At 37.0% G+C, this 12,949-nt stretch overlaps 2 protein-coding genes across 11 annotated transcripts in view; one reads left to right on the top strand and one right to left on the bottom strand.

Moving 5' to 3' along the window:
- dnlz (DNL-type zinc finger) overlaps positions 1 to 12,949 on the bottom strand; it is a 242,196-nt gene that overhangs the window by 174,906 nt on the left and 54,341 nt on the right. The window lies entirely within an intron of this gene.
- Positions 1,416 to 12,949, top strand: part of rapgef1b (Rap guanine nucleotide exchange factor (GEF) 1b) — a 53,792-nt gene continuing 42,258 nt past the window's right edge. For 3 of the 10 annotated variants that reach the window (XM_079586367.1, XM_079586366.1, XM_079586363.1), the window contains exon 1: positions 1,489 to 1,743. In XM_079586367.1, the coding sequence (XP_079442493.1) occupies positions 1,716 to 1,743 (28 nt within the window). In that variant the 5' untranslated portion in view covers positions 1,489 to 1,715. Of the gene's footprint in view, positions 1,744 to 8,654; positions 9,368 to 12,949 lie in introns of those variants that run through there. The other 7 variants (XM_079586364.1, XM_079586368.1, XM_079586361.1 and 4 more) reach the window with 6 other exon arrangements.

Below are 12,949 nucleotides of genomic sequence, written 5' to 3'. Positions count from 1 at the left end.
AAAAAGACAAAACTCTCTCTCTTACTCTCATGTATACTATAGTATCATTTATTTATTTTTATATGAAAAACTGATTCGTTCGTATGTGGAACAATGCTGTGATTTCACCATTTATCCGCTAGGTGGCAGCAGATCGCCACGCTTCAGATCCTTGAGTGAGTTTTTCTGAGTACACTAAAAAGTCACATTTTATTTTTGTAATATATTGGAAGTAATTTAATTGATTGTAATAAAAATAAAAAAATTTTTTTATTTTTTTCCTTGTGAAGTATTCTTGATACAATAAAAAAAATTTTTTTAACTTCTTTAAATCAGGATCAGCCATTGAAAAAGCAATTTGAGTCAACCACTAGCCAGTAACAATATGATAGAGACTATTATATAATATGACTACTGATACTTACAGTACAAAAGTTTGGACACATTTCTATTTTTAATGTTCTTGAAAGAAGTCTCTTCTGCTCATCAAGTCTGCATTTATTTGGTCAAAAATACAGGGGAAAAAACAATAATATTGTATAATTCAAAATAATGGTTTTCTATTTTAATATACTTTAAAATACAATTTATTTATGTGATTCAAAGCTGTATTTCAGCATCATTACTCCAGTCTTCAGTGTCACATGATCCTTCAGAAATCATTATAATATGATGATTTATTATCAATGTAAACAGTTGTGCTGCTTGATATTTTTTTAACAACCTGTGTGATACTTTTTTCAAGATTTATTGATGAATAAAAAGTTCAAAAGAACAGCATTTATTTAAAATATAAATCTTTACTATCACTTTCGATGATATCCCTTTCACAAAAGATTTATATTTTAAATAAATAAATGAATGTTCTTTTAAAACTTTTTATTCATCAAATAATGAATTATGAAAGAAAGTGGAAAAAAGTTCCACAGGTTATTAAAAAATATTAAGCAGCACAACTGGAGTAATGATGCTGCAAATACAGCTTTGATCACAGGAATAAATTACATTTTAGAATATATTCACACAGAAACCCATTATTTTAATTTGTAATAATATTTCACAATATCACTGTTTTTTTCTGTATGTTTGATCAAATAAATGCAGGCATGATGAGCATAAGAGACTTAATTAAAAATATTAATATTTCCAAACTTTTGACCGATACTGCACTTTACTATGACATAAAAATAGATAGTTTGTAATAAAAAAAATAATTTAGTTTGATAGCCCGCTAGTCCTAATTCGCTTTCATTGTACGGAAAAGAGCAGCGTGAACATTCAGACAAACATCTCATTTAGTCTTCCACAGAATATAGAAACTGGTACAGCTTTTGAAAGACACGAGGGAGAGTAAATATCGACAGAATGTGTGTTTTATCTTAATTATTCCTGTCAACCTGACACCAAACAATCCCTGTAGCTCGTGATTCCAGTCAGAGAGGGGCGCTGTGTTCGCATCCCAATGGATCCTCGGGACGGACGGGACTCTCCGTACACACACACACACACACACACACACATCAGCAGTAGATTTCACTGTCTGTCTGTCGCCAGCGCGTGCATGTGAACGGATTCTAGCCCGTTTTCTCCGGGGATCTATATCGCCACATTGACCCAGTGCATCAAAATGTGTGGCTGAAGAATATAACTCGGGATTACTGTGGCCTAAAATCCCCATTTTGTCCTCCTGTGACTGTCCAAACTGAGGATTTGCTCCGGCCAGCAGCGCAGCGATCATGTCGGGGAAAATAGAAAGCAAGCACGGTAAGCGCGAACCGGCCCGCGGAGTGTGTAGGCCTGGCGATCCCGCACTTTAACGGCTCCGCAATCGTATACTGGTGCATTTAATGCCACTGTTAGGAATGCGCCAAAGGCACGGGTCTCTGGTGGTCATATCGACCCAGAAATATGTGGTGGGGGAAATCAGTGCCCGTTAGCACGCGCGCGCTAGCGCCCGTGGGGAGTCTCCGAGCTCGCGCTGCCGACGGGACATTTAAACGGTGCTTTTCTACCGAGAGACGCGTGCAACCGAGCAGAGACTGTCCTGTCTGTGGATCTGTCTGTCTGTGAAAAGAAACGTGCATTGATCAATCCAAACACTACAGCAGCAGTCGAGCCTCTCCAGCCTGATGCTGTTGTCAATCTCATGCTCTCACACACACACACACACACACAGAAATAAGTGCATTTTATTTGTTATGCATGGCTTTATTTAATGCATCTGGTTTCGTGTGTTACACTGGTTGATTAGGTTGCATAGATAGTCCCAAAACTATTTTAAGAGTTTATGTGTGTATTTTCAATATATATATATAGCCTAGTTAGTTTTTCTTAAAGTAAGATAAAGGCTATGTTTGAACATTAGGATTTAGAAGTGTATACTTTGCTCTTTTTAAAACCATTTTCATATTTGCAGCTCATTTAAATAGTTCTGAATGTTACTCAAATGAGTTCATAAAAGCAGCGTTTATTATGCAAATGTTGTTTGATAGGCTAGTATATGGTTTAGATAAAGTGCACCTCTGGACAGGACAGGTCACACTATTTGTTTATTGGGGACAGTGTCGCCTTGTACTGAAGGAGGCGTTGTCATTATTTCCTAGATAACTGTGTTTTCATTTGTTGAATTTGTCATTGGCTTGCTTTGGACACAGTTGGATGCTGTCATGTCGCATGTTATGTTTAGGAATATGACAACACAGACTGTCTGTCTCTCTATAGATGTGTCTGTCTGGTTGTGGTGAGTCTAACGGAAAGCGACAGGAGGTTTCTTTCGGCGGTGGGAAGGAAACTCAATCCCCCTGATCAGCTCACCCTGAACAGCTGTCCCGAACGCCCGGATCGGAGCGGGTCAGGGTCAGGGTTTAGGGTGAGGCTGCAGGGGAAGAGCAACAAATCAAAGTTATCAAGGTTTCTGCAGGTCTTTAAAAGTCTTTAATTCACTCCTACACCATTTAAGGCCTTAAAAAAGCTCTTAAATTCGTGGTTATGGCATTAAATGTTGCATGCATTCCCAATTCAAACATCTAAACATGAGATGCAACTGTGAAGTCTTGAAAAACTGAACAAAATGAAGTGAGTTTATGCGTAAAACAAGAACAAATATCTGTCAATGAGCTATTGAATTAAGTTGATTTTAGTTGATAGTTGATTGTTTTAGTATTAGTATTATTATTATTATTGCGTTCAAAAGTTCGGGGTCAGTCACATTTTTTATTGTTTTTAAAGTTTAAAATGTAAAAAAAAAAATCACAATTTTATAAAATACAGTAAAATTGTGAAATATTATTTCATTATAAATATTATTAATTTATTCCTGTGATCAAAGCTGTATATTCAGCATCATTACTCCAGTGTTCAGTGTCACATGATCCTTCAGAAATCATTATAATATGATTAATTTCTGCTCAAGAAACATTTCTGATTATTATTAATGTTGAAAACAGTTGTGCTGCTTCATATTTTTGTGGAAAAAAAAAGAAAAAAAAATTCAGGATACTTTAAAAATTTTGATTTATTTCAAAAAGACATTTTTGCAACGTTATAAATGTCTTTACTGTCACTTTTGTCAATTTAACGCATCCTTGCTGAATAAAAGTATTATTTTCTTTAAAAAATAAAAATAATTTAACCACTTTCTATAACAGCCGAGCCGATTTCTTCTTTAAAAGTGATTCTCCGTGTGGGAAGGTAAAGAATGCGTGTCCCGAGGCGTTACTCACCTGAACATTCCTTTGAGGCACAACTAAAAAGCAGCATTTGTCGCATTTCATCTGGGCTGAGCGTGTTTGAGCCTTTTAAATCATGTCAGCACACTTCTTATTCGAGAATGGACCTTATCTGAACAATTTAGTTGTATTGAAGTCATTTTGGAAGCCGCATTCTTAGCATGTTTAGTTCAGGCTCACGTTCTGCCCCGTCTTGCACCGACCTGTAGGAAGTCTCTCCCATGTGCTCACCCGCCTTGTTTGTATTGGAGATTTGTGTGTGTGTGTGTGTGTGTTTGGTTACCGGGTTGCTTGTTTGTCTTTTGTGCGTTCTGTTGGTCGTGCGAATCGATGAGCGGTTCTGGATATGTCTAAAGCCAGACCGAAACAACAAGAGCAGGATGGAGAGTGCAGACTGACTGTGTGTGTGTGTGTGTGTGTGTGTGTGTGTGTGTGTGTGTGTGTGTGTGCGTTCTGACGTAATTCTCCACACATCAACATGTTTCTGTGTCGCCGTGGATACACTGACCTCATGTCATAATGCCACTGTCATTGATGTAGAAACGTTAAAAGCAGTCTCCTGTCATGAACGACCTCCCTCTGTCTGCTTCTCTCTATCCCTGTAGCGTCCCAACGAAACCAGGAAGCGGATTCACCTCCCTCGACTTCCTCACAGCAGTGAGAAAATGAACTTTGGGGAGGAAAATGTGTGCGTGAGAAATCGTGAGTGTGTGCACTCGTATCTCAAGGCTTCAGACTAAACCAGTACACCCTTAAAAATAAAGCCTTCAAGAGGGGGGTTTCACAGCGATGCCATAGAAGAACCAGTTTCTCAACAGAACCGAATGTTTTAATAATCTAAAGAACCGTTTTCCGCTATAAAGAACTGTAAAGATTCATGGATGTTAAAGATTTCTCGTGGAGCCATCAATGCCAATAAAGAGGCGCCTCATATAGACTGTGTGATGTGATTTCGGCAATCATAGATCATTACTTATCACACTGTATGACATGGATATAATAAACTAATAAGACATGTACTGTATGTAGACTGTACGCTGATGACACCTATTATTGAATTAATACCTTCATCATCATGCGCTAGTGGTAAACAAATAGAGCAAGAAGGAATCGCACTTTGGCAATTGTGTTTTTTATGAAAAATAAAGAATATGGATGCGGTGAAAAGGGAGAAAAGAGGCCAACTTGGCATGACAATTTTGACCCTTCGCAGGGAGTTTGATTGACAGGCGATCTGCCCAATCATACTTCGCCATCCGCCATTTTGTCCGACAAAGCAGTCAGGAGAGTTAGTAGATTAACATGGGAGGATTTTAACTTGAGAAGCGGAGTGTACTGACGCCTTTCCGCGGTTAAAACAACATTCCTTCTGATGTTCATTCATGTTTATTTGATGCTATAAATGAACTAGAAGGAAGAGATGATCGGTTCACGAGCAGCTTTAACTGAGGCTCTACAGCGATCTGTCACGACACATTAAAGAGCCACAAAACGGTATTTATTGTTTACATTTATTTTAAAAAATGACCAAATTTGAAAGGTGAGACTTTGTTTAATAGTAACCGAAAAGTAACCTGGTCTGTGTGTTGTCAGTGTGCTCTCTGCTCTGCGATGTGTTTTTCACTGTGTGAGAACATGGTGTGTGTGAGAGCGGCGTAGCTTGTCGGATATAGCGACAGTAACTAAGGGGGGCGGGTCTTTGCGAACGGTCAATTGCAAAGTAGTAGGCCTAAGTAGTTTTAAGTTTTAGTGTCATGTCGGTTTGATCATTTCATGTTGCATTTTGATTGGCTAGTCACTCAGTAGATGTAGGTTGTAGCAGCAAACACACTGTGAGGTGATCATGCTAAGACACTGTCAGAAAACTATCGCTGGCTATCTTTAGTTGCAAGACCGTGACAATGGCCGTCTTTAAACCTCTCACACTGTACGACGTAGGACCAGCGTTTAGGAGTCACGACCACAGAAATCGCCATACGTCATCTTTCGGGAGTTAGTGTATGGACAAAATTTTTAATTCTGCCATTAATAATTACTCGCCCTCATGTTGATCCAAACCTGTATGATCTGTCTTGGGTTCTGTGGCAAAACCAAATACAGGAGAGACTCGAAAAATGCAAAAGTTTATTTATTTCAGTAATTCAACTTAAAAGGTGAAACTAATATATTATATAGACTCATTACATGCAAAGTGAGATATTTCAAGCCTTTATATGCTATAATTTTGATGATTATGGCTTACAGCTTATGAAAACCCCAAATTTAAAATTAGAATATTGCGAAAAGGTTTTCATAAGCTGTAAGTCATAATCATCTAAATTATAACAAATAAAGGCTTGAAATATCTCACTTTGCATGTAATGAGTCTATATAATATATTAGTTTCACCTTTTAAGTTGAATTACTGAAATAAATGAACATTGGCACAATATATAAAAAAATGGTTTCACCTGTGTGTGTGTATGTGTGTATATATATATATAAACAATTATTAATTTTTTTTCATGCAATGAAGAATAGTGAGCATGGTTTTTACTGTATGTAATATTGTTCCACACATCTATATAGCATTGAACTTCATCTTTCGTCTTTTTTCCGCAGAAAAGCAGTCCAAACACTTATCGCCATTTCTTCAATTGCCCGTCGTCCGCCATGTTTGTTTATAGTCACGTTTGACCGCGAGAGATTTCGCAAAGATTTTCCATATTGTGATTGGAATCTGTTAGTGTGTGTGTTGTGCTGTCTTGGTCACTCCACACACACTATACGGACAAAACATTTTTAGTCCTTACTCCGATTATTGGAAATAGTCACATTATTTGTGCACATGTAAACATAGTAACTGTTTGAAAAAGAACAATGTTTCAGCATTTCTACTTTTGTGTTTCTACAGAAGACAGAAAGTATTTTGGGTTTGGAACATCATGTGATGACAGAATTTTATTTTTTCTTCAGTATTCATCAAATAAGTTTTCAGCAGAACTCATGTTGTGATTGTAACGTGCCTTGTTATATCTGAGCAGTTCTGAGAAATCGGCCCTGTGTGTGTGTGTGTGTGTGTGTGTGTGTGTTTTCATGTGGTTGAGTGATTGTGACATTCTCCAAATAACTCGACTGTAATAATGTGTCATGTTCGGTGGGTGTTTTTGGATATATTTATGAGTAGCTGCATCGCTATGTGAATCCCTGACAACAAAATTATTTATAACAGCTGTAATGTGTAATGCATTCGGTCGGGTGTGTGTGTCTGTTTATGAATAGTTGCATTGCCATGTAAATCCCAGATGACAAAAGTGTGTGTGAATGCTCACATGTACATGCTGGTGTCCTAAACACAGTCTAGCGGTAAACTGAGAGATAACGTACAACTGAGGAATACAGACATGATAGATTAAGATGACTAGTGCATGTTTGGGCTGGATGAGGATATATACAGTATATTGTGTGTGTGTGTATATATTTCTACATTTAAGTTTTTTGTTGTTGTCAATATTAAGCTACATTTTGTCAGCAATATAAAATAGAGATGCGCTGATACTAAATTTAATTTTAAGAAAGATTTTTCAGAATGATATCTGCCGATAACGATAGTTTGAACCCTGGCAACCCTGGCTTGAACTACGGGTGAATCATAGGGTCAAATAGAGCATGCTTTAACATCGCTATTTTTCATTGTTGAGTTATCTTTGACAGGCCAAAATTCAACGAGAAATTTTGACACGTTTTCCCGCCCCCTTTTGATTGACAGGATTAGGGATGCACAATATATTGGCCACCATATCGGTATCGGCCGATATCTGTTCATTTGTAATGTTATCGTTATCGGCCTGATAAAACATTTGACAGACATATTAAAGCCGATAATGAATGGATTATTTCCTTCAGCTGAGACGCTATAGATGCGCACTGTTCGCCGTGATGGTTTTGAATTGCTTGAGATATGATTGGAATCACTTCAAGAAAGGAAAATATAGTAAGTGCAAGTCTGTCATATAGGCTACTTAAAATTATAATGAGAACATTATAATTGTGTGCTTGGGATATGGATTTTAATGGTGAGACTTTTGTTTTTGTAATCAGGCTCTCAAAAATTATATAAAAACTTTAGATTTATTGGCCAATATATCGGTTATCAGCTTTCAAATATAAGGAATTATTGGTTATCGCTATTGGCCAAAATTTACATATCGGTACATCCCTATACAGGATATAATTGGCCCGATCATTGGCTGTTTTTAAACAATGGCCGATAGTAAAAATAATTGCTATTTATATATCGGTGCATCCCTAATATGAGTCACTTTATTTGTACAGCTCTTTTCAAAATAGACATTAATTTGTATTAAGTTTTGTGTATAAATTGTAGTCAAACAATTTGCAAATCAGTCTAAATCTACTTATGAATTGGTCTAAATCAAGTTTTAATGGAGTTGTCCAGTCGGAAACGTCAATTAGCATCATTTCCTCACTTACAAGAACGTTTAGCAACGATACTGGTGAATTACAGTCTATTTTGTGATATAACATTTCAAAGTCTTCATTCTAATCAAGGTTTTGTAGTGAAGTAAAAGATTAAAAAGTATTTCATGTGATGATGCAATCTTTACTCGTGCTGATCTAAAAATAAAATGACTTTTAAATGAATCTAATAACTTGATAGGCTTTAGTTCCTAATTCCTGATTGAGTGTGGTGCGTTCTCATTGGTTGTCGGGAGCGTGTTGGCCTTTGATTGGCCAAGAATAAGTGCAGAATTATTTCGAGTCATCTCTGGCTACTTGTTTTTTGTTCCAAAACTGTAATTTGGGGTTTTAGAGAAATGAGCGCAGTAGATTACTAGAATGAAAAACATGCTCTTACTATCCTGAGCTTCAGTAATTAGATGGTACTTGCGCCATGTGTGTGTGTTTGAGAGAAGCAGGCGTGTGTATGTGGACGTGCAGGGCTTTGTGGGAATAAAGTAGGGAATGGATGGATGTGAGATTGAGAATTTCAAGCGCTCTGCTCTGATTTGAGCTGTATTATCTGCTCAAACCTACATAATGGAGGTTTAAAATGTATTGACCGCTTTTTCCCCCCGGATCGGTGTGATTTAGTTTGCGTGTGCACAGTTTTCCATGCCGTAGGCTCAATCGATCATTTCTCACGTCAGGCGGTGTGGATTTTGACCATCATTGCTCCCATGTTTCTTCTGGAATCGGGATGTTTTGGCATTCCAACATCATCCGACACACAATGAACATTGAGACGACGGACTCTGGAAGTTTTTTGCAGTTCTGTTTGAGTTTATTTTTAGATTGCACTCGGTTTGAAGTCTGAGTCAGGCTGGGTCATGGGATTTGACTGAGGGTGACTAACCGAGCGAGGTCTCCGGTTCTGGATGCTTATTTCTGACTTCTACCAGTGACCTGTTGGACAACAGTTTTTTTTTTTCTTTTTCTTTTTTTTTGGGGGGGAAGAATTGAAGAAAATGTCCAGTATCACCTCCAGAGATCCGGTTTGAGGTGAATGAGATTGGAAGAAGGCTATTTTGGGTTTCTAAACTAGTTCTTCAATTGGATAAACCAGAATTTGCCCGGGTTCTACATGGGGAATACCAGTCGGAGATCCCAACCTCTTCTAGAGGAGACGGAGTATTTTAATAGCGGAGAGCCAGATACAGGTGAGAACAGATGCGCTGAAAGCATGTATACGAAGGTTTTGGATTCATCAAGGTCATTGTAGAGATTATGTGGAAGTGTGACGTAACAAGAGTAATATATAATAGCAAGGCAAGATGAACTTTGTATTTGGCCGCTTATGAAGTGTAACATTGATCTTTTGAGCTTTCATTTAATTCTAGTCATAAAGTGCACACATCCTTATTGCAGGTCATGTTGTACTTTGGTTTCCCTCTTATTGTGATTTTGGATTTTAGACTTTGTTTGAAGGGTACAAATGTTCTCATCCATTTCTGTCAATTTACACTATTGGATTGAGATTGATCAGGCTTTGTTTTGGACGTTCTTCAAAGTCATTTTTCTTATCTTGAAGGTTGTACTGTTGTTTATATTCTTTAGGTGTTCTGGAATTTTTGCTCAATTCCTTGTATTATGGTATCAGACTGCAATGCATATGATACTTTTATATATTGTGTTACAGGATGATAACCATATTTATATAGTCAGGTCAAGTCACCTTTATTTATATAGCGCTTTTTACAGTTCAGATTGTATCAAAGCAGCTTCACAGTGATAACATGAAAATAATACAACAAAGTTAGTTTCTAGAAGAAAATTGCGCCATCGTCCACCTTAAGTAAGGCAGATCAATAATATTGTTGAATATTAAATGTCCCCAACTAAGCAAGCCGAAAGCCAAGGAAACATGGTTCATTTTTGTTAGTGTTACATTGATATATTAACTGCCCTCTTTAAAAAAAAAAGAAAAAAAAAAGTGTAAAGCAAAAAAAGTGTAAGCAAGCTCTTATTATTGTATTTGTATTCTACTTTAAGAAATGCCAATTATAATCAGGTAATCCTTGTTTTGTAAGATGGCCCCGAAAAAACTTTTACAATTTTTATCACATGCACAGTTAAGGAATACTATGAGTTGTTATGCATATAAAACATTTGAATTTGATTAAATATGTGTGTTTATTTAATGTTGAATCTGTATCTACCGTGAAATAGCCTGTGAAGTTGTAAAGGCAATAAACTTAAATATTACTAATACATTAAGACTTATAATTTGGCTTTGTTCAAATCACTAGATCTAAATATGAGTGTTAGTAAAATATATTAGTACATTCCTAATATTTCTGACTGTAATATGTAAAAATAGTGTTTTTATTTTGTAGTCTAAATAGCAAAATGTAGCTGTTTGTGTATGTGTGTGTACCTACTTAACTATATTTTGGGGACAAATTTGTACCCCTCTTTTTGCCCTCTTTCAAAAAAAAAAAAAAAAAAGGGTAAGCAGGTTCTTTTCCAACAAAGAAAGTATTTCTGGGAATACAGAAGCTTCTGATGTGAAATTCCAGGGACATTCCTTCCCGTTCCAGTTGTGTGGCTTTTGTCTAAGTGCTCATTTGATCCAGTCAAACTCTGGGTGGATCCAACCCAAAGATCTGCGTCCCAGAAAAAGAGACGCGGAGAGAGTCTTTCAGGAGGACATGAATGAGATTTTGACTAATCTGTTCGGGACATTTCGGATTTAGAGCTGTGGATTGACGAGAGTCTTCAAAGAGAAAAAAAATGCTCATTTTGCAAATAGTTCTGCACTCTTTTGATACCTGTATCAGAAACATTGCATTTAGCTTTCTACTTTATCACTGAAACACGCACTTGAATGTTTGCTCTGTGCTGTGCCAGCATCTATTCAAGGCCCGTAAGTCCAAAATAGGACATTCAGAAGAAGTGCTGATGGCAGAACCTCAGATCACATTAAACCGTCCGCATTCGGGTTCTGCGTAACTCAAGCCAAACATCTGGGTTCATATTGTGCTATCAAAGCATCCTGTCTGATTTAGAGGAGATAAATGATTGTTTTGCCCGTACTTTCAGTGTGCCAGTTTTCATGCTGAAATGGAGCTCGCCACTTTCTTCAGAAGTAGAAATGTGAATCTTAGCAATAGGATAAGGGAGAGGAACATTTGGAAAAATAAGAAAATGCATTAGAAAACTGACTTTGACTGATTCAGTTACGTTAGTAGTTCATTCATTCCCTCGTAAAAGACGATTAAGCCTGTAATTCCGTTCGTAACTCATTTTACTTCTGTAATCTAATGTAGTTCCAAAGGAAACAGGAAAAAATGTAAGAACTTGACTTTATCCAATAATTGGATCATAAAAAAATGAACTGAATTGAGTCAGAGAGGGGTTAAAAAGTGGACTTGGTGTGATAATGAAAGTTGTTTGATAAAACATTACAAAGACAAACTTTGTGTTTTATATGGAATAATGTTTATAAATGTATCGATAAAGTAATGGGGGATCAGTTTTAATAAGTATTCATGCTGGTTGATTTGGTTCAAGGCAGAGGACTCTTTATTCAGATTTTTTTTTTTTTTGGGAGATAATAAATGTAAAGGCATTTAAAAGATTGACCTTTCGCAGGGAGCTTGATTGACAGGTGATCTGACCAGTCATACTTCGCCATCCCCCATTTTGTCCGACAAAGCAGTCAGGAGAGTTAGTAGATTAACATTGGAGGATTTTAACTTGAGAAACGGAGAGTACTGACGCCTTTCCGCGGTTGAGAGAAGAGATGATGGGTTCACGAGCAGCTTTAAATTATGCTCTACAGCGATCTGTCACGACAATATTAAAGAGCCACAAAACGGTATTTATTGTTTAAATTTCATTAAAAAAATGACCAAATTTGAAAGGTGAGACTTTGTTTAATGTTTAATATCAAAAATAACCTGGTCTGTCTTGTCTGTCAGTGTGCTCTCTGCTCCGCGATGTGTTTTTCACTGCGTGAGAACATGGTGTGTGTGAGAGCGGCGTAGTTTGTCGGACATAGCGACAGTAACTAAGGGGGCGGGTCTTTGCGAACGGTCAAATTTAAATACTCTTGGAAATTCTGTTAGACATCATCCAAGTCCAGACAGAGAGAGTTGAGAGCAGGATGAGACTCCGTGTGTGTGAGAGAGAGATAGTGGGTGAAGGATAACAAGTGTTTTGCATCCGGAAATGATAATCTCCGTGCGTTTCTCCTCTCGCTGTGCTGTCACTCGCTCTCAGGCGGCGTAATGCTCTGTTTACCAAACAGAAACTAATAAAACCTCATCAGTTGTCCTGACGTACAGTCTGTCTGCTTGCAATGCTCTGTTTACCTGACACTTTGACTGTCTCGAAGTCACTAACGTCTCAGAAACCCTGAAGAAGACTGTACTGTAGTTTGTGGAAGCTCCTTAATTATTTTGTTCCCATCAGGTTTTGGGTTTATTTGATATTTCCAAAACATCTTGACAAACAGAATTTGCTCATAATGTATTGCAATGGATGAACAGAGACATGAGTATGGGTGTCCAAAGATGTTGTACATTGTTTTATAGGAATTGTTTTGAGAATATGTCTAAAACAGTAACATTTAGGCTACAATAGGGTTTCATCAGTTAATATGAACTAGCCTATCAATTAACAATATTTATCTTGGATAATGTTATTTTCAACATTTACGTTGGCCTATATATTTTTTAAATCAAATGTTAATAAACTGTATCTGTTAGCGTTTGTTTAAACACTGTAAACTAACACGA

Source organism: Phoxinus phoxinus (genome assembly GCF_949152265.1).
Source record: "Phoxinus phoxinus genome assembly, chromosome: 17".
In the NCBI taxonomy this organism is placed as follows: Eukaryota; Metazoa; Chordata; class Actinopteri; order Cypriniformes; family Leuciscidae; genus Phoxinus; species Phoxinus phoxinus.
The sequence above is the reverse complement of the archived record's forward strand: the minus strand, read 5'-3'. Positions and strand labels throughout refer to the sequence as shown.